This window comes from Zootermopsis nevadensis, unplaced genomic scaffold (genome assembly GCF_977971745.1).
Source record: "Zootermopsis nevadensis isolate Lab colony 2312 unplaced genomic scaffold, Znev_1.0 Znev_ptg000022l, whole genome shotgun sequence".
Lineage (NCBI taxonomy): Eukaryota > Metazoa > Arthropoda > Insecta > Blattodea > Termopsidae > Zootermopsis > Zootermopsis nevadensis.
Window position 1 is genome coordinate 17,563,460 of NW_028259154.1, and position 18,030 is coordinate 17,581,489.

The 18,030-nt window shown below is 38.5% G+C and overlaps 1 protein-coding gene across 5 annotated transcripts in view; it reads right to left on the reverse strand.

The window, feature by feature from the left end:
• zfh2 (Zn finger homeodomain 2) overlaps window positions 1–18,030 on the reverse strand; it is a 167,913-nt gene that overhangs the window by 34,274 nt on the left and 115,609 nt on the right. For 2 of the 5 annotated variants that reach the window (XM_087353923.1, XM_087353922.1), the window contains exon 5: window positions 618–661. The exons of the other annotated variants lie outside the window; for them this stretch is intronic. In XM_087353923.1, the coding sequence (XP_087210049.1) occupies window positions 618–661 (44 nt within the window). The remainder of the gene's footprint in view (window positions 1–617; window positions 662–18,030) is intronic. 5 annotated transcript variants of the gene reach the window in all.

Below are 18,030 nucleotides of genomic sequence, written 5' to 3' on the forward strand. Positions count from 1 at the left end.
CATCACCGAAATTATATGCAAATGATTCCTACAATAATCGAAAATCGAAAAGCAGCAGCTGTCATATAAACGAAAATAAACTATTAAAAGTCAAAGATATTGTAATAATGTGCGTGTGTGATAATTGAATTTATCAACGATTAAGGTTTATTTGATTAAATCCAGCAAGCTACGAAGTTTGTTCTAATTCCAGCATCAAGCCCCTCTCCAATTACTGATTTATCTCAATAATGCTTTCGTTTTAACAATGACCAAAATAAGAATAAACATGACGCCGACATACGTCATAGTTATTAACATTCACATGTATATAATTCATTATTATTGTTACAAATAGTTGGGTGCTTATGCAAGATTTCTTTCGTTTACTTATGTTTATCCTTCATAAGCACCAAACAACGATCTTAATAAGCTCCCGTTGAAATATAAACAAATGAACTGCGTGAATCATACGCAGTTCTACACAAACCTGAGTGCAATGAATGAGGGGCCCTTTAACAAAAATTAGATTTCTATATACCAATGGATGCACAACTAAGAAACTTGCAACATTCCGACCCCGGTATTTTCTAATATACATTTTCTTTTCTAATTTAAGAGAGGATTAGAATACAAACCTTTGACGAGGGTAGCATGCTGAGCTCGAGTGAAGAATCATACACTGAAAGGTATGAAAAAGAGCCATATCACTTTTGAGAGTAGTTTAAAATTGACCAAAGTATGTATACCAAAAAGCAAAATGAAGATGAGATACAATTTATGTTTTTTTTTATAAAAATAAACAAATTTCGAGCAAAAGCGCAAAAAATTATATACGCACCATACAGTGATAATTATAGTCAAACTGTATCAGTTTACGTAAACAGATTAAATTTCATATTAAAGAAATAACCAAGAAAAATGGTACAGATGTCGTATTTCATTTCTGCAATATTTCGTCTACATACCGGGGTCGGAACTATGTAATTTACTATCCAAGAACCTTCCTCTTCAAAGCCTGTGTCCTTCCTACTTCAAAACTTACAAAACAGGAAAAGCCGATTGGATAGTAAATTTCATACATAACAAATACAAACTCTGTTACAGTTTACACATAGACATACAATGAAACACAAGTAGCACCACGGGTATAATAAATGTATGGAAACGTCGTCAGATGAAGCCAACAGCATAATTAGGTACTACGTAGTTTATAAACACAAAAGTTCCCTAGCGTTCCTCAGGTGATCATTAATTCAGACAGATTGGTTATCAATATTAGCTTTTGTAAATGAAAGTTCATTCTTATTTTAAAATCATAATCTAATCACTTCGTACAATTTCAAATGTTACTTTTCAACACACTAAATATACAGACTCGTTTAGAGCCTCTCAATATAAAATATAAAATATCCAAGAGAGGAAATAGATTAAATTTGACACCTGTAGGGGCAAAGGATCGTAACATTAATGACGTCACAGCACCTGATTCCCTTACGATCTGTGACAATGGTTGATTGAACATGGCTCATCGTTAGATATATGTAATACTAACAAAATCATACGTCTGTCTGTCCGTCCTTCGCCGGGATTTTAGAAAACACCGTTCTTTGCTTGGGTAACCTAAAACCAAACTACATCTGCCGATATAATGAAATTGGACGTCACTAACACCTCTTCACACTTAAACCTCTTAACCGACACACGGAATTTATTACATTTCAATAAACAAACAATGAATTACTCTTAATTGTCATAAAATTCAGATTCCAAAAGTGGAAGGATGTGACAAGACACATCTTCCCTCTTTGGACAACTGAAGCCGTTGTGCCAAAGTGATCTTTTTATGCATTAAACTGTTGAGACGTTTTGGAACCTAGCTCTGATGCACATCGACACTGAACATGTTCAATATTCAATAGTACCGATAATAAGGCATATAAAGGTGACCTGTTAATGTATAAACTGTACACACATAAGAGCAGTTCTGAGTCAGCTTTGAAGAAATTGTTGTATACTGTCCTCCTAACCACTCATTAGAATTTAAATAACGTACATGACACAAGAGTTTTATAAGCCAATGTCTCTAGAATTTTGGATTTTTAAAAATATTTCCGACTGAAATTACTTGAGACAAAAGTAACTAACACAATGTGTAACAACACATTTATCGAATATTTTTGTGGTATGTTATACACTGAGACGTGCTAATGGTGCATACACGTAATTTGAAAAGGTAATTCCGTGTTGTAACCTATATAACTGCATGTCCAGTGAGAAGTTCGGCTTACCGTGAGACTTCACATGGCGCCATACGTAAGACTGCTGAATTTCTGATATGAACCCGGAACGGCTATCCTGTGTGAGAATTTTCGTGATTTTCTTCGGTCTCTCCAGCAAACGACGAGATTGTACCTTCAAATAGACCATAGCCACTATCTAAACGAGTCTCTACAACACTCCAATAACCACTACACTAATCCGGCGCAATAAACAAGACGGCGTATTTTAGAAAAATTTACCAACAGGATACAACTGTACTGCTGCAGTGTTGTAAATTTATTTTCTGCATATAATTTTATAATTCCATCACTTTACTCAATTTAATCAGTGGCGTTCTAAACAAAATAATGTGTGTGACCATGAAGATGGCTGAATATATACATTATTAAAAATACGGATATCGGTGAAATAACTACAAGGATCAGTGGTCAAGTTGTGTAAAAGAGATGTAAGAAAATTATATTTAGGATTTCAGGTTCTCATGGGAGTGAGTCTTATGTGTTGTGGCGCCATGCAGTCTGCTAGACGTTTAACGACAAGTCGGAGGTCCTTGATGCCTTCATCGTACTGATGACGGAGGCAGCAAGGACTTATGAAACGTTGGTGACCTTCTACCAGCTTACACAGCGCCAAACCCAGGACAGTCATCTTCAAAATTATATTTATACAAATCGATCATATCTAATTTTGCAACAGGTACGATTTATGGACACATTTCTCTCTGCACAGTCTACCCCAACAGGGCACAACATATCATTAGGCTTAATTCATTCACGTTTTAACCACGACAATTTCCATCTCAGCCTGGCAACGTCCACAAGCTACGATAAAAAACGAAATGTCGTTCAAAATTAAAATCCCCAGCTACTGGCTTAGTGTATGTAGCCTCATACGCTATTAAATTCGAAGAAGACACCAGTCAACACGGGGTCATAATCCCAAAGTCCACCACCATCATATTCTATACTGTATGCGGTTATTCTAGCAGCACTACGACAATCCACAAATCCGACATGGATCGGAAGAAACTGCTAATGGACTGTCATTAGATGAAAATAGCATTGGAAAGTACGACAGACTGCAGGTAAGGAACTTTAACTTCCCTGACAGAGAGCAATGGAACAGACTAGATCTGGAGTTATTACAATAATTTTAAAATTTCGAGATTCAATATTCGGGATAGTTTGTAGTCCAATGAACAACGAACCATTTACAAGCCTTATTCTTTTTTCTCCCTCTTTTAAATAAACGTCTGTCTGCAAAGCAAAAAATGTGATTATACTGACAATTTCCACTAAGTTAAGCCCATACTTCCATATTAAGGCACATCACTGCGGCCATTTTTGAAACACCAATAAAATATGTAAGACTTGAGGTTCTCACAGCGGTGAATATGAAGATTTCTGTCTTCTGGGTTATTGCGCTGTGTAGTCTGGTCGATGTTAACCAACGTTTCAGAGGTCATACTGCCTCCGTCATCATCGCCCTGATGACGGAGGCAGTATGACCTCTGAAACGTTGGTTAACATCGACCAGACTACACAGCGCAATAACCCAGAAGACAGAAATCTTCACCAATAAAATAACTGAACTCTACAAACGGTACCAAACCTCTGCTTGAACTATTACTAAAAAAAGATAAAGTTAAATTCATGTCAATATTACTACGGGGATGGGAAGGCGGGTTATTTTTATGTCGTAACGTTGTCAGTACATGCAAGAGAGCTGGCATGTCCTAGTCTGTACCACGCAAACTTTTTGTACCACCTGTGAAACACACAGCCCACATTATCACTGACTGGTAGACCTCCAATGAAGAGAGTAAAGAATTTTTGGGTTAAATAAAAAAGCGAAATTCCTTATACATATTTTTAAATGCAACTTCAACCTTCCGTGGCATTACTTCTGCTTTTAATGTTCAACAGATGTGTTAACCAAATCTTAATCGGCTGATCACACAAAACAGCAAGATAAATGAGTGTAATTTATAACTATGATAATTTTTGCGAAGATACATTTCACCCCATACAGCCTATTACAAAAATATACAAGCCATATATCAACGAACGGTTTCTTTTAAAATCACAGTCGTTTTTAAACAGACACGCTCCAGTAACCCTCCCCTTCCCTTAAACCAGAAAATACAAAGAAGCCACTGGATGAATGCTGAAATAGGCACATTTATTTTTTAAAAAAACTTTGCATATAACCGAAAGTTTGATAAATGAGATTTCGCTTATGTACACAAAAATTCTTATTCGCAACAGAAAATGTAAACGGTGCGTGGAAACGAACGGTTTCAAAATTAAATCATCTCCCATATATAAAAAGTTTGCATGTATGCATTATTTCGTACATATAAAATGTAAAATGATAACAATAAGAGGAAAATGTATTGAAAACTGGCGATAGTAAAAATATAATACTTTTCGTTGCCGGTTTCTGTCCCCTTGTGCTCTACAGCACTGCTCACAAGTTTCTGACAATACAACTAAGGGGTTGGGGGGTGGAAAAAATAAATGAAATTGGCCTAGCGAACTGGCTGTAATTTCGCGCCGCGACTGATGAATAATACATAAGTTATCGATGGGTGAATATCCATCCTTCCCATGCGGGGTACCACGTTCCTTGTCAGAATATACGAGCTTCAACTTTAGGGAAAAAGGTGCCTTTAACGCGGAACAAGTACATTTACTTATGTTCAATCCTTATTTAACTATGAAGGCGGCAGTCTTCTGGGCAGTAGTACCGTGTAGTCTCTTACAATTCTGCCGACGTTTCAGATGTACTTGCTGTCTCTATTAACAGGGAGTTCGCCCTGAAACGTCGGTAAACATCAATCACGTTACACGGCGCTAGAATCCAAATGACAGTCATTTTCTATAACCGCCACGAGAACCCGAAATTATTCTTTTTTAACTAAGTAGCCAACACGGAATACAGTCTACTTCTTAAAAAGCTGACAGTAGCCAAGCTGATTAACACGATACTCGTCTTTTTTGGAACCAGAAGGTTTATTACAGTATTTAGCTACGATAGATATTTGAACCTGTACTTCAAACGGTTTCTTATTTTCGGACCTTCTTATTAAAACTTTGTATCCATTTTTGATTTCACATGTGTTGCTCATTCCAGTCTGCTTCGATCGATCATCCTAATGATGATGTCACGAACAAGAAGTACTCGTATTATCAATTTCCGGAGTGGTGTCTTCCCTTCTGGGCTTTGCAACCAAAATTTTGTATCCATTTCTCATCTTCGCCTTGCGCGTTACACACTGCACCCATTTCATCCTCCTTATAATATTTGGTAATGAGTATAAATTATGGCGCTCTTCACTGCGCAGTTTTCCTCAGCATCTCGTCACTTCCTCCCCCTTTTGGTCCAAATATTCTCCTAAGCACCTTGTTCTTAAACGACCGAAATGTGTTCTCTTCCCATAATGCGAGAATCAAAGTCTCATACCAATGTATTTTAATATTTCGAATTAAGTGACCCCATGGAGCAAAGCTCTCATTGAGATGTTAACACACATTATTTTCGTCAATAAATTTTTCATCTTTAAAGGCCCTAAATTTCCATCAACGTTTTAATTCAGTTTAATCACAAACGTTCTGTTTAATAACACCGAAACTAGATAATCCAAAAATAGGAGCACGCTATGATTTACCTGAAGATCACATCAGTAAATTATGGATGTAGGGCGATACTATTTAAAGTTTTAATGGTTAAGTTTACATATCAAATTTCTGGATATATGTGCCAAGTTATTATAAAACTTGTACATTCCTTTGTTCGTTAATCATTTAATCTCCTGATCAGTAGGAGACGAAGTTCAGAGGGCTGACTGTCTCCTAGGCCGGTGACCCCGTTAAACTCATGGAAGGTAAAACGAGATGAAAGAAGTTCGACACTGGATGCCAGAGGGTGAAAATACAATAACACCACAGCCAGAGAACGGGACGGAAAATATGGGAGGGGAAAGAAGAAACAGATATTACAAATGGAGAAACGAAAGAGTGAAAAGAAAATTAAATATAATGAATACAAAAAACACAACAAAAGCAGCTGAACCAAGATTCATGCGTTCCTATTATTATTTCCCCACACTGCAGTTTTCCGTTTTACTTGATAACACAGTGTTTCGGGGCAACGTTTTCCCCCCTCCAAGACACGTTCATGGATATTGTTCGAAATGTTTGAACCATATTTCAAATAATGATGTCATGGTGACCGTTATATCTCTGGTTACGCAGGCGTACATGGGGAAATGACTCCAATAGCTGAGCGGCTCGGCGACATTGAGGAAATGTTAACTTTTGAACGATACCAATTGTAGAATCTGTCCTAGCACAGTCTCTTTCAGGAATACAGTTAAAAAACATGTGACTGAATTAAGTGTCTGGCAAGTGTGATAAACTGCAATGTAGGAAAAATAAAAGAGTCTTTGATGAAAACATACGGTTATATAAAATATATTTTTCAATAAAAATTTCTACTTAACATAACAAAGGTTTGTGATTTTGCACAGAAATTGTTTATGTTAAGATTTACATTTTTTTGATTGTTACTTGTGAAGAGGAGCTGAATAGAAATCTGTCAAAGAAAACTGAGAAGAATGTTATTTTACTTTACAATAGTGTGATGCGCTATCAAGGAAACTGGAATGATTACAGCTTGAACAAATTCGCGATTAGCAATTATTCTCACGACCCTCATTCTTAATGCAGAGTGTCTGTTGACTTTCATCACGATCCCGCAGCGATGCCAAGATTTCTAAAAGACAATTTACGTCACCAGTCACTCAGTAAGTTCTACGTCCGCCTTCATTTTCAAATAAAATGTCAACGCGCACTTTGGATAGCAAAAAACACGTGATTTCAATTCTGAAAAACAGTCAAACCCCGATACGTGTCTGTACATACCGCCACGTAGCAATGTTCCCACTAAAGCCTCAGAACTGAATTCCCTATGAAATTTTAAAGGGAACCAGTTCGATAAAGCGCCATGCCAATTTGTTCCCGCCGGCTACACGGAGTTCGATTTTACTGGACACAGTATCTCCTTTTTATCGCCCAACATTGCGAACTTGCAATGAGGAAATAGGACATAAGAATGTTTAGCTAATTAACTTCTGCTACCTAAGGAAGAGGATACTTTAAACGAATTAAAAAAATGAAGACAGCTTAATCTCTTACCTAAGGAGGTAGTGATGGTGAGTGCTACAGGTTGTAGATTCAAACGGTTGTAATAATAGCACTAACAGAACTTATAAGTACACATTAGATGGAACATAACCGTTCTTATGGCCTGTTGGTCTACGAGGGACCGAACACAGTCAGCCCTTGAAGTCCAATAGTACCTAATTGCGCCAGCTGCTTTAACAATCATTAACTCCGTATTTGAGATATTTAAAGGTTTCGTATGATTATCAGTGTGATCATTGATTACTCACTTAAACAACAGTAACCAATGATCTTTGGAACGAATAAATATTGTGTCTTCTTTCGGCTTCAAAGATTTAACAAATACTTAAACACTCGGAAGACACGCCTTGGCTGCTACTGATTTCCAAAAGTTTCATGAATACTGGATCCAGACGCGGGTAGTCACTCTTGTCCTATATTGATCGTTAGCTTTGCAATCACTACTTTTACTTCCTGTCGCGCGCCTTCCCGAACCATCGGAATACGAACCCCAAGTGGCCCATAACAGGCCGTACTTCACAGAGCACAGGGAAATTGAATTCAGGAACGGATTTGCTTTTTTTACCTCTCTTTTTCCTCCTCTCCTCCCACCCCGTTACTTCTCAGAATATCCTCTCCTTCCGTGACAGCATTCCGAAACTCTTCATAAAAATCTATACAACCGTCCACAGACCTGCGTACTGCCAGAAAAATAATAAAACTCACTCTGTATCGAGAATAAACTGTAGTCCTATTAATTTTAACTGTTTAGTAGTGTCCGATTCAGTAAATTGTACCAACATTCAATATTTTAAACATTTTATAATATTGTTTCTTATCATATTTTTTACCTTAGAAGCATATATATACGCTCATATCTACTTACTTTAAATATCTGTAACGTTAAACAAGAACAGAAAGTAATAATCCGAACACAAGGCTTCTCAACTGCTTCAAAAATAACCGCACTCCAAGTATTACACTGCACAGACTCATATAATGGTTCTACCTGTACTTCATTTAAATAATAAGAATAATATGTTTAAAACAACAGACGCAGGTCTTCACGAAAATTTACACTTTATATGATATACATACATTTATAAGATGAATCTTTTATTCCCGTAAACTGTATTAGGAAGTTATACTTCAATTTCGCGTGAAGTAGGAATTCAGTTCTGGGCCGATAAAAAGCAAAATTTAATTCACCTGAGAAGTTTCAGTGCAGAACACGAATTTAAATTTTCTTTGACATCTGATTAATATTTTCGGAACTAATTCATACGAACAGGCGGAATGGACATGGCCTCACCATTGCGTATTTGTGTATCAATTTCACATATGCCACGAAAAGAAAGCACGACTGGAGATACTTAGGGACAGCACAAGAAATATCATGATAGCTAGTCTCTGAGCTGAGATTCGAACCCAGCCGTTCTACTTATGAGGCGGAAGTTCTCATATGCGAGTTTCTTATGATTTTATTTTTACTTACGCAAGTGATGTCATGTCAATCAGAGTACGATTCAGACATACATTTAACAAACGTTAACTCACAGAAGGCATCAGAATTCCTGAATATATAAAAAGGGAGCTCATTAGAGTCAGGTATACGCCTGAAACTTGCATCTCATGATGACCATCATCAGTCATTGTGCATTGTGTCTCATGCACAAATTACTGTCCTCACTCGCCCGGCTTACCTCCTAATCTCGTCTCTTTCCCAGGATCTACTCGTAGCTTTGTGTTCTGCGTGACCAAATGGTCACATTCCAAACGAGCATGTGTACAGGAACTTACAACAGGCCTACAGTTTGAAAAATCCCTCTTTCTTTTTTAGTTGATACCTGTCAAAAATTTTAAATTTCTTTTCCACCATTTCTTTCAATTCGGAAGTCCAGCAAGAGATTATCTGTCTTTCTCTATCTCTGTCTCCGAAAAGAGAGAGAGATTATAGATTAACGATGTGGACTGCACCTTGGAGAAGACAGTACTAACCGACAGAAGCAGGAAAATATTAAGTGGAAGCAACATAACAAACAAACGAACAAACCAAAAGAATACCTATGTCAGTGTGAAGTCTCGGCCGAGTTCAATGATTCAACAAACTTTCAAAATTTACTATTTAAAAAAAGTAACAAGATGCTCTGGTTCGGTTCTTAACGGACTTAAACGTATATTGATTTATTAGTTGCAAGTTATTCCCATAACAACCGTTCAACTATCAAGCTAAACAAAATTCAAGTAAACTTCTGGTAAAAGAGTAACGAATAAAAATGAATAAACTAGAATGGTAGAAGTGTTTTTTTTATAATTATAGTATTAATTATTTTATCCGCGTTAAATTACTGTAAACGCGGTCCTTTACTCAGAGGAAAGACCATATATTGTGCTGTAAAGCTCAGAAAATAATTTTTAATAAAACTTGCGAACACAAAAGTACAAAATGAGGATCTTCGCGATGTACAAAGGCCGTGTGTTTTGTTATGACTATGAAACCTAGCGGCTAAGACGGGCTGAGCATGTTGCTAGGATGGAGAGACAAGAAATTCATACAGAATTTTGGTGCCGTTTTCCAAGCTATAGTGTAACTATTCCTGCACACCAGATTTAACAGCTCCAATTTAAGAATGATATTTAAAAATCATACAAAGGGCAGTTCCAACATCAGTAGAAACTATCACAGAAAAACATTTTTCACGAAGCAAAGAATTTCTGTGAAATGTTTCTAAAGATGTTTTGTGCACCTGAAAAATATATTTGTGCACACGAAGGAATAACAAAAGCGAAAGGTATGCGAAATCAACCGATCTAAATTTGCAGATGAATACTGGTTTTGCCGGCCAAGGATCGCTTTTGTAATATTATGAATGAAGAAAAATAAAGGGACGGAAACCCAATGTTATTCATCCACTTTGACGTTTTCAACCCCCTCTCCCATTCCAAGTTCAGACGACTTGTTTCTATGGTTCTTGTTTGAATTATTTGTTTCGACTCGCACTAAAGCCTGCTTTTGGTATCTGCGGCTAACACGGACAAAAGTGACGGGGAAATCTTCCAGGGCAGGTCTCTCGCTTTCTGTGCTCCCCCTGACCTACTCCAATGCAACGCAAACTATTTTTCACCTTACTTAAACTATGCTGACCACATCAGGACTTGTCTATACAGACCCTGTATACGTAATTGTGACCACTTGGCTGTGCTGCGTTGTGTGCTAACGGTCGTAATCGGAAGGTCCCGGATTTGGTTCTCCAACTGCAAATCAGGTATTCTGACTACGACTGCTAGTGATTATCCTCAGGCCCTCCAGGCCTTAAACTACAAAATAACCTATGATCTGTAGCTTTCACGGCGACTAAGTATAATGAATTCCTGTCGGACTACCAGGTGGTGCTGGCAGCCCGAGAGGAATTCATTATACAAAATGACCGTTTCCTATGACATCATACTCATTTCATAATGCATTAACCCATTCCGCGTTGTACAACCCAAGCGACAGAGAAAATGTAAAATTAAACATCACAACTTTGATGTCTCAGGTCTCTTCCAGGAACTGAAACAGCGGACCATCTTCGTTCGCATCGCGGGAAAATTACTGTGGTAATATTCGTGCATCACGGCTTAGGTCCCTCGCTCTTTCGCGGTCACTTTCGCGCAGGTGCAGGGTGTAATACGTGGCACCGTGCAAAGGGTTGCATAAGGACACGCTGAAGAATAACCTGCCTCCTTCGCTATCTTCCGTCTCTCCCTCACGGCGTTCTACGCCCGTAACAACTTTCATCCAGAAAAGCCGACGTCATGCCAATAAACATCAACACTGTTGTGTTCATCTGGCGTATGTCCAATCAAGCACTACGTTGATCCTTCCTTCTTCACGGAAATATTTAATTACTAGAGTATTCTGAGATTATCATGTGACTGTTAGAGATATTACCCATGCACCGTCTTCTGTATCCTTTATCCTCTATTTATTTTGAGTTCCTCAGTCTGTTAACACTTCAGCATTCACTACGAATCACGCATACATTACTTTGTAGAATAGTTTGTCACTTTCACTCTAAAGCAAGAGGCGAGAACTATTTTGGCCAACGTATTAACCAAACATTTTCTGGCTACAACGACTTGTGTATCATAAGCATAATTAAATATAGGGCATCCTGCAAAAAGGAGTGGAAAGAAATAAATGTTTTCAGAACGAATGTTACTCTACGATTCCCCCCTTACCAACACATCACATGTTAAAACTTACAGTATTTTCCACTGTCAAAGATTTCTATAACAAATTCGACTCTCCCCTCCACGTCTCTCTATTCTACAAAACCCTCCTCCATTTGCAGATACCTTGATGGACGAAGCTGAAACTGGTTTTGTCCTTACTAAGTCCCTGTGTGAATCAGGTCACCAAAAAGAATCTTAGTTGAGGATGAAATCTCTTAGTCTTTCTGAAGCATGATGGAAGACGTGTCCTTTACCTTTTCAGAGCATCCGCTTTTATTCTTTCTTCTTTTTTGTTTCCTTCATTTCCATCCACATGAGTTTCTATGTCCTTTTCTCGCTGGCTCTATTTTTTCTTTAACAATGCCCTATTTACGTTCAGAGTTAGACAAGAAAGTGTAGGTGCTAAGAACAGCATCAAGTAAGGTCTTCTATACGTAAAATGTAAAACGAAAGATCTGAAACCCGATACAAAGGACCTGTCTTAAAAATTTCTGGAACAACTGTTACAAGGGATGACTAAATGGAAGGGAATGTGGTTTTTATTTATGAAAAATACACCCTAGTTCACTACTTAATTCTCAAAGGAAAAAATGTATTCTTTAGATGTCATTATGCGTTCCAACAATTAGGTAACCAATAAAACAACACTTACTCCGAGACCAGCCAAACGCTGGGAAACAGATGAAGCCCCTAACTTAGGACCGAGGGTATTATAATGTGCTGATTGCTCAGGGCTGTAGAATACGTAATAGGTTACAAATACATTGCTATATTGTGCTCATCTGTGAGACATGATACCAAAAGATAACCTGTCCTTTTTGATTAATTGATATGTTAAATGTCAATTCATTGCGAGAACATAATAAAACTAAACATACGTTGTCTTATTGTCAAGCGAGTGTTAATGTGGTTATTTAAGCAATCAGATGATTATTAGTATAGTAAAGTAGTGCAAGCCACTGTTTCTCAACCGGGGATACGTAAGTTTTGGCCAATAGTTTGGCGAGTTGAACGGCTTTAACTATTTTATCAATTTTAATGTTATATTGCTGCAAGTTTTATTCATCTTTCATTTCACTTCATACTTCCACAATAAAAAAACGTGACGCAAATACCTCTAGGCTACCTTATACCTATAATTTAGTTGATGTATATTATGCCTATACAAGATGTATAAGGTAATTTGGGGAAAGGGGAAATGTACGCGTTACCAGAAAGGTTCAGAAACACTTGAAAGTTTTGACAGGACGGACAAACGGAGAGGAAAGAGAAAACAATGAATGCGTGTAGAACCATTTGGAATATTATCAACAATCATCAAAGAAACAAATGCCTGTGTAAGTTTCTCTTCGCTAGAATATTTATATTTATCAACAATTAATCGGGAATTTGTAACTTTAAGACAATTCCAATCGGCATATAACTCCGAGACACAGAAATAACATTTCGACGAGCTCGGGGCCGCTACAACGAAATTTGAACAATTCGTTTCCTCCCTACACTCCCGAATACAACTGAATCCAATCCATCCTCCTTTTGGGTTTTCTCCGAATGCCATTCGGACTCGTTACCGCTGTGGTAACCAGCTCCGTCAGTTATTACTCTAATTACAAACTGGGAAGACTGCAAAGGAAGCATTTTCAATGTGATAACCTTTGATGTGGGTACAGGACACTTGTGTAACTTGTCACACACAAAAGCTTGGTTTTACGTGTTGCGAGTGTACGAGGTTTATCCTAGAGGACATCAACCGGTTGGGGGGGGGGGTGCTTAGCTCCCCCAACAGGTACACAAAAGCCAGACTCATAATACCATTAATGAAGCAAATCTTTCCTGTCTCCTGTAAAAGAAATATCCTACGGCTCCACACAACTCACAGGACAAAATCCTCCCATCTCCATTCTGAATACAGAAATGAAGGAAACGATAGAAGAATGGAAGAGAAAGGGGGGGTGGAAAAAATAAGACAGCGCTGGTTAGGCTTGCATTACAACAAAGGGGAGCAGAGTAGCAGCGGGGTCACTCATGCTCCTCTGGTGATTGCTACTTGCAATGTTATATCCACCTCCCGGGTCCACAAAACACATAACCATTAAGCACAAAGAAACAACGCTGGGTGTTGACGTGCAAGTACCCGTGTGTTACTTGTGGTTATTACTACTTTGTCGACTCCAGTCTTTGGGTTGTGAAGTCGTGTGGCATTGCACGCGGTTACCAAATTCCAGGAGAAACATTTTGCAATTATTTGGGGTGTATTCAACGACGCTCAGACTGCACAGAGTCTAATGATAGGACGATCAAAGAATAATAAATTGGAAAGAATGTAGAAGAGAAAAGTCATGTCCTAACGAAATGTACCATACGGGTATGTGCCTGGAGGGACTCAGAAAAAACACGAAAACTTTCAGTCTTGATAGCCGGTCTCCGGGACGAGACCTGAACCAGGGACCTCCTGAATAAGAAGGAAGTTTGCTAACCACTTAGCAACAACGTTCGGTTACGAAGAACTTATCGACTGATTGACTGCCCTGACATAATATCTCAGACACATTCCTAGAGTTTAGTAAGTCTTGTGGGATTTGCATTAACATTTGAATCTCAGGCAGAGATTTCTTAAGCATGTCTCAAGTACCAGGTTTCTGCTGAGACAAAGACACAAAGGCAGCCTCAAGTCTAAAACCGACCTGTCACGCCGCTGGGCTGCACTCCGAGCCACATAAATTTAAATGACAATCTCACGCCCGATTTCTTCTTTATTGTAATAATATTCTGCCATCTACAAGTCGGTCTCTTCAGTGGACTAACCCCTTCAGGATTTTCCGACCAAAATTCTCCATGCATGCTCCAATCTTTCTATACGCTTGTGTGCTTCTGTTCATTGCCTTGCAACAACTGCTGACGCTACTTGCTACATTAAGTAATTCATCATCCCACGCGGCAGGCAGTAAAAATGTTCGTGGCAAATAATAACGTATCCCCACTTTCCAAAAACTCTCTATTCTCAACTAGCAAGAAAGCTTTTACCTACAATTAACGTTCACTGGACCCGCAGCGGTTCAAATATTGTCCAGACACAAATGCAGGTATAAATGTTTCAAAAACGGTACATGTCCCAGTCTCAAAATAAATGCCATGGCCCTTGTTTAGAAATGTGAGAAAGTAGAATGGACGAAAACAGCCAATGTGAAAAATTAGCAATTTTCTACATTTGCTTACTTTTACGAAGGCAAGTAAGCGACTACCTGTAACCCGTTTATAACCAACCACACTCCGCGGGGAAATTAGTGTTTACTTGCAGTGGCGTATTCTTTGCGGGCGGAGAGTTTAGGAGCTTGGGATAAGGGTACAGTAAATTTAATTCTGTTCCACTGTCTGCCAACATAACAGATTCAAACACGACTATGATTCTACTCGGCAACGCTTTTCGATACATACTCATCTTCAGCCAACCGATCTAGGGGCTGATGGTACAGCAACATTAAAACTGGGCTTAAATAGTGTTTGAGAGTGTGCACTGCATTCACCTGAATCAGGATAGAGACACTCTTGTGGATAGAGTGTTGAACCTTTCGGTTTCGCGAAAGTCTGCAGATTTGTTAATTTGCTGAGCTACTATTAAGTTTCTCAAGAAGCTCGGTAGAGTTAGCCGGAAGTCTTAATATGTAATAATTCATCAAGTACGCACACTAAAGACTTCTCTATGACATTGATATCCCACGTTAGTGTAGAAACTTGTAACCGTGTATATATATACATCCATGCATGAATAACAGCTTCATCCATTGACGGAAAATAAAATGATTCAATGTAGGATTTTAGACGACGTATGGCAGTGAAGGCACAACGCCATGGATTCATAACCTCGGCACTGTAGTGCTTTTCAGCAGAATTTGCGGCCGATGAATGAACCGGTCACATGTACTCTGGCTTGGGATGAAGAAAAAGTGGGAGGGGAAAGATATATGGAACACACAGTGGGGCCAAATGCACCACTGTGGAACATTGGTTTTCAATGACTGCGAATTTTTTTTTTTAAAAAATGTTAATAGCACTACGTCCGAAACATGTGAGAACTTGCAACAAAGCATTTTTGCTGCTTCTGAACAGACTGAGCTGCTGATTGGCCACCCACAAAGAGTAAAGCACGACTCAGCCGCCAATTCTACTGAGAATCACTATAGTTGGAGGTAAGGGGCCAACTTCACGTTCGGATTCTGTAGCAAAAGAATTTCTACAACAGACACAAGCCTCCGCCACTGCTTAGGGCCGTTTATTTTGAGCAGCAAACATCCGCCACTAAAACAACGTTAAGAGCAAGGTCTTGTATGCTTCTGGTTTGGTTAATAGGCACTGTGACGAAAACCCAGAAAAAGCAAGAAGATAGTACCGATGTCGTAAACAATAATCCTGACGGACAAAGACATCTCCGAAAAAGAGGAAAGTATTCAAAAAGTCTGCTGGGAATAATAACTCATTAGTACGAAAGAAAGCTAACGGTTCCTCTTTTCAGTTTTCAAAGTTTAAAATTTTCGACGCTGTCAGAAATTTTCATATTCTTGCATTTTAAATTTATTGACAGCTGTAAGAGTGCATCAAGAAATACAGGTTTTAATGATAGTGACAATTATGCAGTGAAGTCTTACTACAATCTGTAACAGTACACTGTGGTCTTCCGAGTTTTCTTGCTGTGTAGTCTTGTAGGTGGTTACCATTCATCCTCAAAGGTGATACATTCGCACAGAACGGTGGTACCACCAAGACTATACAGCGTCACAACCCAGAAGACCTCATTCGGTACTTCACAGGTCTATATGAGCACAAATATAAAATTATCAAATACAAAGATAACATCTCACTCCATATTTGGGTCACCTACAACGTCAACAGTAAAGGACGAGGCTTCATCTCAGCTACACGATGTTTCAAGTCTCCAACACTCTTTCTGCCTGTCACAGTTCACTTGGAAGGATTTATCGGAATTCTTGTCTCACTGCTAATAACAACCTAAGTAGGATTTGGGTTTTCACGGCGGTGAGTCTGAAGATGGCTGTGTTCTGGGTTGTTGCGCCTTGTAGTCTGGTAGAAGTTTACCAACATCGTGATGAAGACAGCAAGGACCTTTGAAACGTCGGTAAACTTCTATCAGACTACAAGGCGCAACAACCCAGAATACAGACATCTTGTAATAAGAATCTGCCTACATAACCAGCAAACATAATAAAACACCAGAATAACATTTTCAGATCTGCCAACTAAGACACGACAGTTAGTTTTAACAAAAAACATTTACCATAATTCATTTATCTCAAAGTCATGATTGAATTACTATCACTCTGTATTAAGCCTAAACTAGAATACATGGAATATTTAAATTTAACTTTGATAAAAATCTGCAAAATAATTTCATTATAAGCTGGCCATAAACAAGGAAGTCGTGAAGATTAGTAAAAGTAAAGGATTCCATCATAACGGTGCATGGGACCTGTGGTGGTTAGCAGCCAATTTTATTCCGCCAGTGGACGGGCCCCATAATAAATTTGGATCGAGGTAGTCAATAGTCCTGCACCTGCCGAGAATCGAACTCCAGTCATCAGACCCTACTGACTCAGCAATTTCTTCTCTCGGATACTATCGGACAATCATCTACTTGCTGGACAACGCCTGTACACGAACAACAGCTTTGATGTCAGTTCGTCAGACCTTGCTATAATTCTGTTCGTTACAAAACCAGGGAAATATTTTCTTCTTCGGTAGTACAGACAACCTCCATTCCAGTGAAGTGGTCATTACATTATACGGATCGTTCTATAATGAGAATTGTATAGGTTAGGTTTCACATGAAACAGAAGATAAGCCAACGAGTCCTGCTCTGCGAGCTTCGATTAGGCGCAGATGTGCCGTTCCTCTTCCCTTTACTAAAACGAGTTAAAAAATATGTCCGATAGTAAAACTGTCACGTTCTATGTTATAAAATTAAATTTGTATATATTTTAATCAACGCAACAAAAAAAGCTAGGTCGAACGACGATGTCTAGACCGTATATAAAACAATCGAGTGGATATGCGCTTACATGCAGGACTGACACAAGCGAGAGATGTTTATGCACAAACGATACATAAATTTACATGTTTCAATGCAGTCAATCTTTGAATGCTTTATATCCTCTAAAATACACTACAAACACAAAGTAATTCCTGAAATAAATTACGACGTCTCTAGGAACTGCACAATGCAAAGCTTTTCTTTAAAAGCCGAAGACTCCTCAACTGATGCACAAATTATCTGCTTTTATGGAATCCAAAAGTCCATTACCATGCTCACGAAAGCGTATCACTGGACTCTGAGTTAAATCCAGCCCAGTAC